The sequence below is a fragment of the Talpa europaea genome (genome assembly GCF_964194135.1).
Source record: "Talpa europaea genome assembly, chromosome: 6".
NCBI classification, from domain to species: Eukaryota; Metazoa; Chordata; class Mammalia; order Eulipotyphla; family Talpidae; genus Talpa; species Talpa europaea.
In genome coordinates this window covers 21,171,639-21,189,564 of record NC_140072.1, presented here as the reverse complement: position 1 = coordinate 21,189,564, position 17,926 = coordinate 21,171,639, and the positions used below count along the sequence as shown (strand labels likewise).

General features: G+C 38.2%; 1 protein-coding gene across 2 annotated transcripts in view; it reads left to right on the top strand.

Moving 5' to 3' along the window:
* Positions 1 to 17,926, top strand: part of STRN (striatin) — a gene marked incomplete at its 3' end in the record, with an annotated part of 89,143 nt that overhangs the window by 29,956 nt on the left and 41,261 nt on the right. For both annotated transcript variants that reach the window (XM_084234518.1, XM_084234517.1), the window contains exon 3: positions 13,472 to 13,545. In XM_084234518.1, coding sequence (XP_084090644.1) covers positions 13,472 to 13,545 — 74 coding nt within the window. The remainder of the gene's footprint in view (positions 1 to 13,471; positions 13,546 to 17,926) is intronic.

The window sequence follows — 17,926 nt, the reverse complement described above, 5'->3', positions numbered from 1 at the left end:
CACCACTGTGCTGAGGTCAATCCCCTGTCGGAGAGCTGACCCACAAAGCGCAGCAGACCTCTTATATCTCCTATTGCTCACCTCAGCAGTGTATTTCAGTAAATCTGCCTGATCTGCTCCCCACTCTGTCTCTGGTAAATCCTCTCACCCCTTCCCACACCTCTGGCCTACAACCCAATTCTTCTACACAATAAATAAATCAATATAAATAAATAAATAAATAAATAAATAAATAAATAAATAAATAAATAAATGTCATAGTATTTATTTTTTCTGGTTGAGATCCAATTTAGGAATACTTTTCTTTGTCATGCAGTTAAGATAGTTTTAGTATAGAATAATGTGAAATAGATTTTAGATAGATCACCCTGACCTTAAATACTGGGAGGTGGGGGGGCCAACTGATAAGACCTGTTAATAGAGACGAGAAGATTATAATACATGGTTCAGAATGAGCAGTAATAACATAATAGCTGCCGGAATAGAGAAGGTATCAGTTAGGAAACTTTTTTTTTTTTTTAAGATTTATTTTTGTTTATTTATTTATACAAGCATGGGTACAGTCAGAAGCGCAGGAGGGTGAGAGAATTCACCAGAGCCAGAGTGGGGAGCAGAGCAGGCAGAAGGACCAAAGTACACTGCTGAGGGGAGCAGCGGGCGGCAGGACCCTGGGGAGGCCCCCAGGAAACATTTTTAAATTAAAAAAAAAAAATGATGATTGTGAGCAGGTTGTGAGGATTGGTTTCCAGATTTCTGACTTGAGGTATAGCATGAGTTAAAAGTGAGAATCAAATGAATGGAAGAATTAGAGGACGAAAGGCAACTGTAGAAGTGGGGAGGACTCATGAGTAGAGATGTATATTTGAGAATCCTCGGTATTGGTAGTGAAGTTACAGAAGCCATTCACAGCAAGTGTTGTGGGAAGAGAGGAGAACACCGGCAGGAGCCACAGGAGATGTTTGAGGAGAAGGCAGAGGAAGACGAGCCAACAAAGGAATAGTTGAGAAGGAAGAAGAGAGCAGTGTATTGGAAGAAGGTGGGAGTTTGACAGTTGCAGATGCCAAGCAGACTACAAATAAATTGTGTACTGAAAATAGTCATTTCGTTTGCCAGTTAGGAGCTTGTTGGTATTCTTGCCAAAACAGCTTCAGTGAGGTAACAGGGACATAAAACAGATCACAAGGCATTGAGTAGTGAGAAGGAATAGATAAAGTGGAGAGAGCCCCCCCTCCCGTTCCTGCCCCCAAGCAGTTTGACTTGAAAAAACAGAAGCGATAAAGAACTAAGTCTAGCAATTATTTTTTTTTTTAACTAATGAGATTCTCCTGTAAAAAAAAAAAAAAGTTCTTGATTTTCTATCTTTTGATATGCCTGGAATGATTGGAATTCATTGCTGATGTAAAGCCACTATTTAAATATAATAAATTAAAGAATATAAAAGCATTTCTTTGTGAGTTAGAGCTCTAAAACATTTCAGTTTTTTCTCTGAATTTGTTTTTCTGCCTTAAAATAGGAATTTAAAAAATTTCATATTTATTGAAGAGGATTTGAAACTCTTATCTTTCATATACACCCCCAAAACTTCAACAGTTTTTGTCAGTCTTGCTTCATTTTGATCTATTTTTGAGCAAATTCTAGACATCTTGTCATTTAATCTGTAAACAAACACCTAAGTAAGGATAATGGTTTTGAAATGCTGTGTAACAGCCTTTATTAGTAGTCCCAATTAAGAAGCTCAAAAATTAAGTAAAATGGAATCTTTAACAATACAAAAGGGTGGGTCTCCCTAGTGGCACAGGGGGTTAAGATGCAACCTATAAAGCTATCCGCAGCCTCTGCAGCACCGGTTCAAATCCCAGGCCAGGGAGCTACCCACAGGGCGCAGCAGACCTTGCCTGTCTGGTCCACTGCTCCCCTCAGCAGTGTATTTCAGTCAATCTGCCTGTTCTGTTCTCTACTCTGTGAACAGACTGTGAATCCTCTTACCCCTCTGCACCTCTGGCCTGTACCCCAGTTCTGGTATGCATAAATAAATAAATCTTTTAAAAAAATACAAAAGATTACTCACCTAGCAATGGATTTATCAAAGCATTCCTTAAAAAATACAAAATGAGCATATTGGCATATAATTTTCCAAGAATAAACAGTTTATAATCTGCGGCTTATTTAAGAACTTTTACACTGAAGAACCAAAATAATATGTAAAATATAATTCTGAGAAATTTCTTCCACTCCCCCCTTGCGCAAAGCTACCCATTTCTCTCTTATCTGCATTACTGTAGTAACTCTTCCTCAGCTCTGGTATTTCTGTATTCTAACTTACCTGCTATGTCTAATGGATTATGTTCTAAAATACAGATGTTCCATACCTGATTTAAAATCTGACTAATTTCAGAGATGTTATTAAAACCTTACCATCAAGCCCCCCCTTTTTTAAAGATTTATTTATTTATTTATTTATTTATTTATTTATACAAGGACTGGGTACAGTCAGAAGAGCAGGACGGTGAGAGAATTCACCAGAGCCAGAGTGGGGAGCAGAGCAGGCAGAAGGACCGAAGTACACTGCTGAGGGGAGCAGCGGGCAGCAGGAGAGGTCTGCGCACCATGCTGGACCCTCCTCCAGTGGCCGGGGAGCAGCTGGGGATTGAACCGGCTCTGCAGAGGCTGCGGGCAGCTTTGCAACCCAGCTCTCAACCGCTGTGCCACTAAGGAGGCCCTCAAGCCCCTTTACACACACACACACACACACACACACACACACCCCGTTTTTTTTGACATTTTGACACATTGTTAATATTTTCTACTCTTTTAAAGGTGTTCCTCCCTACAGGAAAACCTTTTCCTTAGTCCTTTACTCCTATTGAAAAACTATTTTTTTTCAGGTTTAGCTAAAATCTTTTAGTAACTACCTTTTTGGTAGTTCTCCTAGTCACCACCTATGATTGAATTAGGTCATTCCTTATCTGAATTCCTATATTTATTTCTGTATATTCCTATATAGCTCTCATAACAGTGTTCCATAATTATTTACATTTTTATTTCTTGTATTTTCTTGCCTCTACATTTAACTGACTACAAGCTGCAGGTTATTCCTAGCATCCAGTACAGTGCCTGGCATGTGTTAAGCATTCAGTAACAGTTCATTGAACTTAATTGAATATTTTTAGCATCAGCATTTACTCATTTTTAAAGATTTTATTTATTTATGCATAGAACTGGGGTGTAGGCCAGAGTGGGGGATGAGAGGTTTCACCAGAGACAGAGAAGGGAGCAGAACAGGCAGATCTACTGAAACACACTGCCGTGGGGGAGACAGGAGAGGTCTTCTGTGCTATATTGGGTTAGCTCTGTGGCCAGGATCCAGCTCAGGCCATCATGAGCCCTTCAGGTAATAGCACTAAGACTTACCCCCTACACTACTAGGGAGGCCCTATCATCAGCATTTAAAGTGTGATAGGGATGCTATGTATATTCCTTGTATATTGCATTAAGTAATAATAGACATTGAAACAAAGCTGTAATGGAACTCACTAATATGTTTGTTGAAAGTTTTTTTAAAGTGTATGTATATTTAAATATTTTATTTTTTCCTTTATAGGAAACTATAATTACATACATATTGAATCCCATTGCTTATGAGTATAACATTTTCTAGTCCTACTTTACCTTTTTTTTTAAACTGAGGTAATATCGGGCTACACCTATCAGGTATTACCACCATAGTGCACTCACCATCAACTTGCCCAGATTCCACTACTATGGACCAATGTGCTTCTTTCCCTCTTTGTACTCTCCCCTCCCCTTTTTTGTCCCTCCCACCTTGGTGTTTCAGTTCTCTAGTCAGCTATCGGGTTAGTTTTTCAGCTTGTCTTTATCAAACTGTTAATTTAGGTACTGTATATTCCACATACTGGTGACACAACCCTGTATTTTATCTTTCTCCTTCTGACTTAGAATTATCTTTGCACGCTCCATCCAGGTTTTTATGCTCTTTATCCAGTAAGGCCAGGTTGGAGGCCTATCAACATTGAGTTGTTAGATATGAAATCTGCTTGTTTATCTTAGTCAGATTTATTTAGAAAGATGACTAGGGAACAAGACTGGGGAATAACAGTGGTTATTGAAATTAGTCTGAGTTTTCTGTTGGAGTTAATTTTCATCAACTATATTTTCTTAGGAAATTTTACATTTCCTCTAACTTCATATTTATGTAAGTCTTCAAAATAAACTCCTTTTTATATGTTTTAAAAAAAGAAAGCATGGTAACAGAGATGAAGTAGAAACGATATGGATGGTCTTTTAGCATATTGACTTCAAAAGGAACATTAAGTTGAGCTAGAATTGTGAGTAAATTATTTTTTCAACAAATTTAACAATGTAGTAGAGAGATCCTGACTTAAGGCAACACAACTTGTGGTAAACATAGCAGTTCTTTATTAGCTTTTGTCTAATCTTTTAATGAAATGTTCATAGTGTATTATTACTTTGTTAAATATATAGACTATATTCCCTTTTTTGTAAGGTCTGTTGCAGTTTTTCCTAGCACCACTAGAAAGCACTATAGTGAAGTATTTTGTGTTTGGAAATGCTTTCCTTTATATATAAACATAAATACAAATTAACTCCATAAAATTTCATTGCAACTTTTATTCCATCCTCAGGCTAGTTACTTTCAGTTGCTATTTTGACTTCCAGGACATATTGTTCCTTTGCATATGGTAGAGGAAGTTAGGCTACTGAAAAATCTTAACAGTTACATTAAGAATTTTGCTGTCTCTCTGGTGACTGTAAGTGAGATTAATGGGTACAAATCGTACTTTCTAATAATCAATATTATTACAATTACATTGAAATAGACTAGGAAATGCAGCCTGATGATGAAATCCTTGTCTTTAAGAGAAGCATTGGGAATAGAGAAAAAGATGTTCTAGGTAATTTGCAACAAATGGATTTACTAAAAATACTTTTTAATAGAAATGTGTACATGTAGTTAGTTCAATACCAAAAAATAGTCTCCCTTCTCCCTCAGTTCACTGATTTTCTTTCCCAAAGACAATCTTATTAACTGGTGTTACATGTATTGTGTATCCTTACAGAAATGTTTTATACATATGAAACATATATAGAAGACTTATTATAAAACATACATAGAGGACTATATAACTCATACACACATACATAACATGAACCATAGTATTTTTTCCTTTTTTTGATTTTACTCAAGCTTAGAGAGCAATACTTATTAGCACATAATCTTTTTTCTTTTTAATGGGTACATGTTATTATAAAACATTACATACATATAAAAAAGGTACAAAGACTGTTATTAAAAATACCACCAACTGGGCCTCCCCAGTGGCGCAGCGGTTGAGCGCTGGGTTGCGAAGCTGCCCGCGGCCTCTGCGGCGCCGGTTCAATCCCCGGCTGCTCCCCGGCCACCGGAGGAGGGTCCCACATGGCGCGCAGACCTCTCCTGCCGCCCGCTGCTCCCCTCAGCAGTGTACTTCGGTCCTTCTGCCTGCTCTGCTCCCTGCTCTGGCTCTGGTGAATTCTCTCACCCTCCCGTGCTTCTGACTGTACCCAGTGCATGTATAAACAAACAAACAAACAAATAAATAAATAAATAAACATGCCTCTAAAAAAAAAAAATTATAAAAAAAAAAAAATACCACCAACTACCTTGAAGAAATAGGACATCAGGTGTGTATAATTTTCATGTTTTTTTTATTTCTCTATATAAATTTTGATTTTTCTCTTGTTACTGTAAAATAATTAATACTACCAAAATGTGAATTCCAGTACTTTACACAGTGATTTAAGTTATTTTCATTTCCTTTATACCTTAAAATTATATAGTAAGTGCTCAGTTAATTTTTTTTTTTTTTTTCGTGGCTATTATTTTACATTTTATTTTTTTTTTATTTTTTTTTTTCTGTTGGCATTCTGAATTTATTTATTTTTTTTTATAAATTTTATTGTTATATTCCCCATACAATTGCAGCCCCCCATTCTGACCCCAATCCCTCCCCTCCCACCCCCGCCCCCCTAAAAGTGTCTCTGGTTCATAGTTTTTTGTTGATTTTGATTTTCACTTTCTTATAGTTATTCATTTTCCTGGTCCCTTATTTAAGTTTTCTAGATTCCTGCTATGAGTGAGACCATCCGGTATTTTTCTTTTTCTTTTTGGCTTATTTCGCTGAGCATGATCCCTTCCAGCGCCATCCATGTTGCAGCAAATTGCATGTGTTTATCTTTTTTGAATGCTGAGTAATATTCCATGGTATATATGTACCACATCTTCTTGATCCAGTCATCTATTTTTGGGCATTTGGGTTGTTTCCAAAGCTTAGCTATTGTAAACAGTGCTGCTATAAACATAGGGGTGCAGGTGCTCTTTGGAATTGATGTTTCTGTGTCCTTTGGGTAAATACCTAGGAGTGGAATTGCTGGGTCATATGGAAGCTCTATGTTTAGTAGGTCCAGAAATCTCCACACAGCTTTCCACAGTGGTTGGACCAGTTTGCACTCCCACCAACAGTGCAGAAGAGTTCCTTTTTCTCCACACCCTCGCCAACATTTGTTGTTGCTAGTTTTTTTAATATGTGCCATTCTCACTGGTGTAAGATGGTATCTCATGGTAGTTTTGATTTGCATTTCCCTGATGACAAGTGATGTTGAACATTTTTTCATATGCCTGTTGGCCATTTGCATTTCCTCTTCAGAGAAGTTTCTTTTAAGCTCTTCTGCCCATTTTTTGACTGGATTATTTTCTTTGTTGTTGTTGAGACTCATCAGCTCTTTGCAGATTTTTGTGATCAGTCCTTTATCATTAGTGTTGGGTGCAAAAATGTTCTCCCAGTTGGTGGGGTTTCTCTTTGTTTTTGTTATTGTCTCTTTTGCTGTGCAAAAGCTCTTTAATTTGATATAGTCCCAGCTGTTTATCTTTGCCTTCACTATCACTGCTTTGGGTGATGTGTCTGTAAAGATGTCTTTGATGTGCAAATCACGTAGTGTTTCGCCTATATTTCCTTCTATATATTTTATGGTTTCAGGTCTTATGTCTAGTTCTTTAATCCATTTTGAGTTGATTTTTGTGTATGGTGTGAGGTGGTGGTCAAGCTTCATTCTTTTGCATGTAGCGACCCAGTTTTCCCAGCACCATTTATTGAACAAACTTTCTTTGCTCCAATGCATAGTCTTTGCTCCTTTGTCAAAGATTAGTTGACCATAAACCTGTGGGTTTATTTCTGGATTTTCTATTCGATTCCATTGGTCTGTATGTCTGTTCTTGTTCCAATACCATGCGGTTTTGATGATTATGGCTTTGTAGTATAGTTTGAAGTCTGGGAGTCTGATGCCTCCATTCCCTTCTTTTTTTTTCAGGAGAGCTTTGGCTATTCGGGGTTTTTTGTGATTCCATATGAATTTCATCAATAATTGTTCTATTTCTTTGAAGAATGACATTGAAATTTTGATTGGAATAGCATTGAATCTGTATATTGCTTTTGGAAGGATGGCCATTTTAATAATGTTTATTCTTCCAATCCATGAGCAGGGGATGTCTCTCCATTTCTTTGTGTCTTCTTCTATTTCTTTTAACAGTGTTTTATAGTTTTCTTTGTATAGGTCCTTTACCTCTTTTGTTAGATTTATTCCCAAATATTTGATTTTTTTTGTTTCAATAACAAAAGGGATGGTCTTTTTGATTTCTTCTTCTTCAGATTTATTGTTTGTGTATAGGAAGGCTACTGACTTTTGCGTGTTGATTTTGTATCCTGCCACTTTACTGAACTGATTGATGAGTTGAATTAGCTTTTCTGTGGAGTTTTTGGGGTTCTCTATGTATAATATCATATCGTCTGCAAATAGTGATAGTTTGACTTCTTCTTTTCCTATTTGGATTCCTTGGATGTCTTTCTCTTGTCTTATTGCCCTGGCTAGGACTTCCAGTATTATATTGAAAAGCAATGGTGAGAGTGGACATCCTTGTCTTGTTCCAGATCTTAATGGAATTGCTTTCAGCTTTTCACCATTGAGAATGATACTGGCTGTTGGCTTGTCATAGATGGCCTTTATGATGTTGAGGTATGTTCCTTGTATCCCAAGAATTTCAAGGGCTTTTATCATGAATGGGTGTTGCACTTTGTCGAAAGCTTTCTCAGCATCTATTGATATTATCATATGGTTTTTATATTTCTTTTTGTTGATGTGTTGGATAACGTTGATTGATTTTCGGATGTTAAACCATCCTTGTGCCCCTGGAATGAATCCAACTTGGTCGTGGTGAATTATCTTATGGATACATTGTTGGATTCTGATAGCTAAAATTTTATTGAGGATTTTTGCATCAGTGTTCATTAGGGAGATTGGCCTGTAGTTTTCCTTTTTTGTGTTGTCCTTGTTCGGTTTTGGTATTAGTGTAATGTTGGCTTCATAGAACGTGTTTGGTATTGTCCCTTCCTTCTCAATTTTTTGGAAGAGTTTGTGAAGGATAGGCACTAATTCGTCTCTGAATGTTTGGTAGAATTCATTTGTAAATCCATCAGGTCCTGGGCTTTTGTTTTTGGGGAGGTTTTTGATTACCATTTCAATTTCGCTAATTGTAATTGGTCTGTTTAGGTGTTCTATTTCTTCTTTATCTAGCTTAGGGTGATGGTAGAGTTGTAGGAATTTGTCCATCTCCTCTAGATTGTTAAACTTGTTTCCATATAACTGTTCATAGTAGTTACTGATTATTCTTTTGATTTCTGCTGTGTCCGTTGTGATTTCTCCTCTTTCATTGATGATCCTGTTTATTTGTGCTTTCTCCCTTTTTTCCTTTGTGAGCCTGGCTAGGGGTTTGTCTATTTTATTGATTTTTTCAAAGAACCAGCTCTTGGTTTCATTGATCTTTTGGATTGTTTTTTTAGTTTCAATTTCATTTATTTCTGCTTTGGTTTTTATTATTTCTTTTCTTCTACTGGTTTTGGGGTTTTTTTGTTGTTCTTTTTCTAGATCTTTGAGCTTCGAGATTAGGTTGTTTCTTTGCATTCTTTCTTGTTTCTTGATGTGAGCTTCTATCGCTATATATTTTCCTCTTATTACTGCTTTTGCTGCATCCCATACATTTAGGATATTGGTGTCCTCCTTGTCGTTCAATTCAAAAAATTTTTTAATTTCTTCTTTGATCTCCTCATTAGTCCAATGGTCTTCCAGTAGTGTGGTTTTTAATCTCCATGAGGTAGGAAAGTTCCTTGCCTTCTTTTTATGGTTTATTTCTAGTTTGATGCCTTCATGGTCAGAAAAGATGGTTGATATGATTTCAATCTTGGTGTATCTGTTGATGTTTGTCTTGTGCCCCAGTATGTGATCGATCCTGGAGAATGATCCGTGTGCGCTTGAGAAAAATGTGTACTCCATTTTTTTGGGGTTTAGTGTTCTATAGATGTCTGTTAAGCCCAATTGCTCTAGGTCTTTATTTAGAGCTTTGGTTTCTTTACTTATTTTTTGTCTTGTTGATCTATCCATTGTTGATAGTGGTGTGTTGAAGTCTCCCACTACGTATGTGTTTTCTCTGATGTCTGTTTTCAGAGAGGACAACAGTTGTCTGATATATTTTGGTGCTCCTTCGTTTGGTGAGTATATGTTAATGAGTGTTATTTCTTCTTGAAGTATTGTCCCCTTGATCATTGGGGTCTCTTTTTATCTTTTTGAGTTTGAAATCTGTTTTATCTGATATAAGTATAGCTGTTCCTGCTTTCTTTTTTGGTCCATTTGCTTGTAGGATTGTTTTCCATCCTTTAACTTTGAGCCTATTTTTATCTTTTGTAGCTAAATGTGTTTCCTGGAGACAGCAAAAGGTTGGGTTTTGTTTCTTAATCCAGGCTGCAACTCTGTGTCTTTTTATTGAAGAGTTTAGTCCATTTACATTTAGAGTTAATATTGATATGTTAGCATCTGTATTTGCCATTGTGTTTGTCTTTCCTTTGATTTTATTTATTCTTTTAATAACTTTTTTTTTTTTGGCCTTCTTTCATTGTTATTCGTCTCTCTGAGGTTCTGGCTTTAGGACTCCTTGTAGTATTTTTTGGAGTGGGGGTTTAGTTGCAATGAAATTCCGGAGTTTCTGTTTGTCTGGGAAGGTCCATATTCTTTCTTCAAAGAGGAAGGAGAGCTTTGCGGGATAGAGTATTCTTGGTTGGCATCTGTTTTCTTGGAGTCTGTTGACTATGTCCCTCCACTCTCTCCTTGCCCGTAGTGTTTCTTCGGAGAAGTCTGATGTCAGCCTGATTGGTTTTCCTTTGAATGTTATCTGTTTCTTCCCTCTTGCCAGCTTCATTATTTTTTCCTTGTCCTGGATTCTTGGGAGCTTTACTATTATGTGTCTTGCTGTATTTTTCCTTTCGTCGTGGAAGTTTGGTGTTCTTCTTGCTTCTTGTATATCAATTTTCAGCTCCTTCTTCACATTTGGGAAGTTCTCTTCAATTATCTCTTTGAATATTTTCTCTGTTCCTACATCTCTCTCCTCTCCTTCTGGTATTCCTATAACTCTTATATTTCCTTTCCTCATGGAGTCAGATAGTTCCCGAAGTCTTTCTTCGTTCTTTTTCCTTCGTACTTCTCTTTCCTTTTCTGTTTTGGTTCTTTTTATTTCTGTGTCTTCAAGATTACTTATTCGTTCTTCCATTTCATCTATTCTGCTTTCATTGCTTTTCCCAGAATTCTTTAGTTCTTCCATTAATTCTTTGATCTCCTGCATTTCTTTGACTTCCCTCTTTAGGGACTCAATTTCTTTCTTCTGACCATTGTTTTCCCTCTCTAGGGACTCAATTGCATTCTTCTGATCGTTGATCATTTTTCCCTTATCATTGTTTTCCTTTATGACTTCTGTCAGTTTTTTAATCACGGCAATTTTAAATTCTCTTTCTGGAAGGCTCAGAAATTCTTCCAAGTTATTGTCATTGCAATCTGGGGGCTGGCTTTCTTTTTGTGGTGTGCTTTTTCTCTGGAGAGTTGCTAGGTTGCGTGTGGTTCTTCTCCTCCCTACTGTCTGTTTTCTAATTTGCCGTATGCGTTGGGACACTGTGTTGTTGGGACTTGCCGGCATCTTGGGTGGGCTTCTCTGTTCCCCTCTGGTTCTTCCAGGAGTCATCTGTCAGTTTCAAGCAGCCTTTACTGGAGAAAGGTCCCTGTTCTAAAATGCCGATGTGGGGACACACTCCCCTGTGCGCCTGGTCTGCCCCGGCGGTGGGTTCCTGCTCCCCTCTGGGCTTGGACTGCAGGCCAGAGGGGGTCTGGCGTGGGCGAACTTCCCCCGCTCACCTCTGGCTCCTGAGGAAGCCTTCTGCAGGTAGTCTTTACTGAAGAAATGTCCCTGTTCTAAAATGGTGATGTGGGACACACTCCCTGCGCTTCTGGTCTCAGGCACACTCTTCTGCGCGCCTGGTCTGCCCCGGCTGTGGGTGCTCGCTCTCCCTGTGGGCTCAGACTACTTGTTCAGAAGGGGCCCGGTGTGGGCTAACTCCCCAGCTGGCCACTAGCTCCTTCAGTAGCCTGTGCTGGGGTCAAGTCGCTAGGTGGCACCAGAGATCTCTCCTAGAGCCCTTGGGGAGCTGATTTTCCACCCCGTGGGACAGGGAGCAGAGCGGGGATGGTAGGGTACACCTCAACGGCTTTGGGGTGCTGTGTCTGCCTTGTGCCCCACCGTCGTGGGGAACCCACGCCCCTAATTTCGTGCCCCGGGTCTCAGTTCCAAAGCCCTCAGTTCCAGGACGCAGGCTGTAGCCCAGATCAGTGGCGCGGGAATGGCGCCTTTTGAATCCCGCTCCCCTGCCTGGGCGCCTTGTTCCTGCTCACTCAGGGAGGGCCTCCGCCCGGGTCTCAGTTCCAAAGCCCTCAGTTCCAGGATGCGGGCTGTAGCCCAGATCAGTGGCGCGGGAATGGCGCCTTTTGAATCCCGCTCCCCTGCCTGGGCACCTTTTCCTGCTCACTCAGGGAGGGCCTCAGCCGTCTCCCCGCAAGCCTAGGTCGCAGGCGCAGGGCCCTGGGCAGCTGCAATCCGAGCGCCGCTTTCATGCAAGCTTACCGGGCGGCCGGGGCTGTGTGCTGGTGCTGGTCTCCTCCTGGTGGGCGGGGCTCTCTTCAATGGCGCGTAGAGCTCACCTCCGCGGGGGATCCTGCAGGGTTCGCCTCAGCTCCCGTTCACGGGGTGTGGTGGCTGAAATAGTTCCTTTCCACTCACAGTCCCGCTTGCTGCATCCGTTTTTCTTGTTGGGCGTTTTGGTTTGTTGTTTCCCTCCTCTCTGCCGGTCGGAGAGTGCCGCCTCTGTGGGCGGGGGAGGGGAGCAGGGTTCTGCGCTTCCCTCCCTTCTCGCCCTCTTTTATGGCAACTTTCTTCTTCGGGCAGTTTGCTGGAGTCGACCGTTTATCTTCCGTGTCCCAGTTCTCACTGGGACCTGCTGCTTTTCCTCCCTATTAACTTTTTTTAATGGGAGATCTTACTCGCAGTGTCTCCTCGCCGCCATGTTGCTCCGCTATTTTGCTCAGTTAATTTTTTATACAGGATAAAAATGACTCAAATTTGGCTATTACCCTTTCATTCCTTCTTTACACTTTGATTTTTATTATTTTCCCAGTCTTATTACATTGACTATTTATTGTAAATGGCTTCAATATTTTTGAGAAGCAAACAAGTCAAAATATACAAATACATTAAGTGTGACCATATTTCGTTAATCCTTATATTCTTTACCTTTTCTGATTTATTTTTCTGGTTACATCTGAGATGATTAGATTGGTTAACCAGACATAATAACATTTTTAGCTTTTAAAAGAAGATAGACAAAAATTCTTTCTGAATTCTTTTGGAAAAAGCAAAAAATGTTTTGACTATTTAAAAATATATATGTGTGTGTGTGTATATATATATATATATATATATATATATATATGTATACACGTATATATTCCTGTTGGATTATCTTACTCATCATTGGTGATTTAGTCTGTTCCTCCTCCTCCCACCTTCCTTTGTATTTTTCACTGTAATGCATACTTTAAAATTGCAGTTGCCTTATAAGATACAGACTATTATAGATGACTTTTTTAAAACTCAGTTTTGAGAAAGCTCAGATTTTACAAGTTTATTTCACAATCCAAACTTTTTTAGTGCTTTCGAACAATAGAATTCTATTCTGGAAGTCATCATGAAAATTTGAATTCCACAGAAGCTAGATTGTTAGATTGCTCATTTGTAGTTACAGAGAGGATATTATGGTTCCCAGTGGTGTTGGTTATAATGGCCTTTGAAGGTGTAACAACAAAATAATAATGGCAAATACTTTTGTATTACAACTTTGACGCAGTGGAAGGCTATGATTCTTGGCCAGTGAGCCAAGGTACTGCATTTTGATCACTACTATTACTGTAGTTCTTAAAGTTTGTTTAAATATATTTTAAGTTGGTTTGTATTTTCTCATTTCTTTGTTAGAGCCAAATACCACAAGTTGAAATATGGAACAGAATTGAATCAGGGAGATATGAAGCCTCCAAGCTATGATTCTGGTAAGCTAATTTTAAAGGACTTTAATTAAAAAGAAATTAATGCCTAATATTTTGTAGCAACATTTATAATTGCAAAGTAATTTATCATTGTTTACATTATCAGTTTTTTTTTCTATTCTACTTATCTTTTGGCTCTAATTGTTTGGTGTCATTTAGATCATTTTCTACGTCTTTCGTTCCTTCTCCCTCTTCTTTAGTTCACCATTTTTGGTTTATGTTCTAGGTTTATGTTTATGTTTTTTGTTTTTGTTTATGTTTTGTTTATGTTCTATTATGTTTATGTTCTATATACATAGAAGTCACTTACTAGTAGGTATAATGGAAAAGTAAGAAAGTTGTTTAAAAGTTAAGTCATCTGTCAGGTGCATGTGTTTCTGAAATAATTTCAAATTAAATTCCTGCGTCAAATATCTGAAAATATTAATTATCATTTATATCATTTAGTAAATACCTGCCTTGTAGGGTCTTCATGTATATTAAATGTAATTGCTAAAATAGTTACTCAGTAGAGATAATATTATTGTTATTTTTCCTATCTGAAATTTACACTGAGAAGTTGGCAAACTTGCCCCACGTCACACATCTGTTAAGTAATGGGAATATGGATCTGAACTCAGGTCTAGCTGACTTCAAAATTCATATACTTCCCATTTTGCCACAGTGCATTTGTATATGACAGTCCATGAAAAACTTATAAAATTAGTTCTACATGTTCTGCCAGTTTTTTTTTTTAAGATTTATTTATTTATGCACACAAGAACTGGGGTACAGGCCAGAGGTGCGGGGGATGAGAGGATTCACCAGAGAGAGTGGGGAACAGAACAGGCAGACTGACTGAAATACACTGCTGAGGGGAGCAGCTGGTGAGTCAGGAGAGGTCTGCTGCGCCATGTGGGTATCTCCCTGGCCGGCGATCGAGCTCACGCTGCAGTGGCTGTGGATAGCTTCATAGGTTGTGTCTTAACCCCTTGTGCCACCAGGGAGGCCCCAAAATGTTTTAAATAAACAGTGTGGCTCACTAGAAAGAGTTTGGGTTTTGAAATCAGATATATTTGTTTGCCCATACACTTAAACCACCTGTAATATTACTTAATCTGTTTTAGGTTGTTTCCTTAGGTAATTAATAGACTGGAAAAATATTTGGAATAGACAGGAATAATAAAATAGTTAGGAATAATTCCTAACTATCAAGTTTATTCTCTTCAGTACCTAGTATCATCCCATCCGGCAGTCTTTCCAACTATCCATTTATTTTATAATATTAAATATTTAATATCTGACTGCTTGTCAGATCTAGTCCTAAATTGGGTGAATAAGATAACACTGCCCTACTTTTTTACAGGAAAGATAAGGAAAAGTAAAATGAATGGAGCAGTAATAGGTGTTTTGCAGCACAGTAGTGGGGATACTCAATCTAGTCTTAAGTGGGTAAGAAATGCCTATTGCAATAATGTATAATACTGACATCCAAAAAACAAGAAGAATTAGTGAGGAGAAGTGGACTAATTATTTGTTGAGTGAGAGGTGGGAGAAAAGCAGGGTATTGGTTGTAAAGTTTCTGAGGTAAGAATATGTCATATTTAAGAAAGGATATAATGGATAATAGTAGGAGGGAGGAAAGATGTGTTTCTGGATGCAGCTACAGAGCTAGCCAAGGGTTCAGATGGTGAAACACATTATAAAATACTTGTAAAATATAGTAGTAGTTCACACTGTATCCTAGGAGTTACGAGAAGGCATTTGAAGTATCTTCACCAGGAATTTTGTCATCAGATTTGCTCTTAGGTTACAATGATAGCAATAACTCCCAACACTTTTAGAACAGGGGCCTACCTGGTGGCGCAAGGGGTTAAGTGTCAGCACTATGAAGCTATCTGCAGCTACTACAGCACGAGTTCGATTCCCAGCCAGGGAGTTACCCACATGGCGCAGCATATCTCTCCTGTCTCACCGGTTGCTCCCCTCAGCAGTGAATTTCAGTGGATCTGCCTGTTCTGCTCCCCATTCTGTCTCTGGTGAATCCTCTCACCCTCCCGCACCTCTGACCTACACCCCACCTCTTGTATGCATAAATAAATGAATCTTTAAAAAAAGTATCACAGAATCATATAGAAGGTACCTTTTGATTTTAGCTTTATTCTGATGTAGCATAATGCCTTTGAGATACCTGGGTGTATAGTTCATTCTTTGCTCTTGTTGAGTAGCCTTACATGACCGCATCTGCCACACTTTGGTTACATCACTGGCTGTCACAGTAGGCAAAGACAATTGAGTACACCTATCTGAGAATGGTATGGAAAGGATTTAGGTCTATTTTGGTGGGAAATTAGCTGACTCAGAAATCCTTTCATGTCTAAAATTTTCAGTTCTTTTCAATTCAAGTGTAAATGTTTTTTTATTTTATTTTTTTATAAATTTTATTGTTATATTCCCCATACAATTGCAGCCCCCCCATTCTGACCCCAATCCCTCCCCTCCCGCCCCCGCCCCCCTAAAAGTGTCTCTGGTTCATAGTTTTCTGTTGATTTTGATTTTCCAAGTGTAAATGTTTTTACTTGGCAAGTGTGTGTTACTCTCTTGACACACTATTATAGATAGACATAGTTTCTGATTTTTAATGGTTCACTAAAAACAAGATATATCATTTTTTCCCTTGGTATGAGAGCATTGCTTTTGCTTTTTATTTTTTTTTTAAATGGTTTAAAATTTATTCTTTTTATATAATTATTACTGTTTTTTAGTTGAGGTAACATTGTGGCACTCTTCGAAGTCATCCCAGAGTATTCCATTTTGAATTACCCTCATCTTCTTCCTCTGTGCCCCCCAGCCCGCCGCCCCTCACCCCAGGTGCTTTTTAATATATCACAGAGCTTAACCTAGTTATTTTAGGAAAAAAATGAAAATGCAAGATACAATTTTATTTTTGTCACAGATGTATAATTTCTCCTCATTATAGTGATAGCATGTAGAGGAAAATATGGAGTCAAACAGATAAGATCCAATACTTTGTAGTCAACTCCTCACCTGACAACCACTCATGTGTTTTCTGTTCCTATTATTTTGCCTTTTAAAGAAAGTCATGTAAATTCCAGAATCATACAGAATATATTTCTAACTATTTATAATTTACAAACCTTTCATTTAATCTCTAATATTTGTCTTTAGAATAGGGATAGAAATATTTCCTTCTAAAGTTGTGAAGATTACGAGAGATAATGTGTATGTGTTTTAATATAGCATCTGAAACAGTAAATGTTTAATATCAGATATCTTAAAAACAAGTTTTCCAGTCTAGTGTATTTCCTCACTTAAAAAAAATCCTATAAAGATCGTTTTCTTATAGTTTGCTCAAGGGCTGATAAAAATGTGAACTGTTGGGCCTCCCTGGTGGCGCAGCGGTTGAGCGCTGGGTTGCGAAGCTGCCCGCAGCCTCTGCAGCGCTGATTCGTTCCCCGGCTGCTCCCTGGCCACCGGAGGAGGGTCCCACATGGCGCACAGACCTCTCCTGCCGCCCGCTGCTCCCCTCAGCAGTGTACTTCGGTCCTTCTGCCTGCTCTGCTCCCCGCTCTGGCTCTGGTGAATTCTCTCACCCTCCCGCGCTTCTGACTGTACCCAGTGCTTGTATAAATAAATAAATAAATTTTTAGGGAAAAAAGAAAAGTGAACTGTTTTCTAATTCAACCACGGTGTTGTTTGAAAATTCTTTTAGTTCAGACTTAAAGAGGAAACACTTTATTTTGCCACCTTCTTGAAAGAATTCTGCTTCTACCACATGATGAATTTAAGCTTTACAAGGTATAGAAGGTTTTTTAGTTAAGACATAAGGAGAAAACTCTTTACCACCTTCTTGAAAGAATTCAGCTTCTATCAGATGATGAATTTAACCTTTACAAGGTATAGAAGGTTTTCATTCAGAGATTATTTTTAAAAGAATACTGTGGTTGTCATGTAATAAACTACTAAAGCAAATAGATTTGTTTGAGAATATTTCTTATTTACTACTTATCAAAGTAATTTTTCTACCATCATTCTTAGGTATTTTGTTCTAGTCTGATGTGGTGTTTCATAATACTTTGTTTCATTTTATTCATAATTTATGAGTTAATTTGGATAGGTCTTTGTCTTGGAGAAGGGCTGCCTGAAGATTAGCAAAATATCTTTAGTTTTGTTACTCTCAGAGGGATGTAATAGCATTAATCAATTTATATTAGAGTTCCACTGTGGAAATTAGACTTGAAAACAGAATTTGTTATCCTAAAACATTAATAAGAATGCAATTTTACATATTCTTAATTTTACAAATTTTCATTGGCTTTTTGTCAATGGAGATGCCCTATAATGTAAAATCCAAACCAGTTTTACTATGATTTTATGTTTTCCA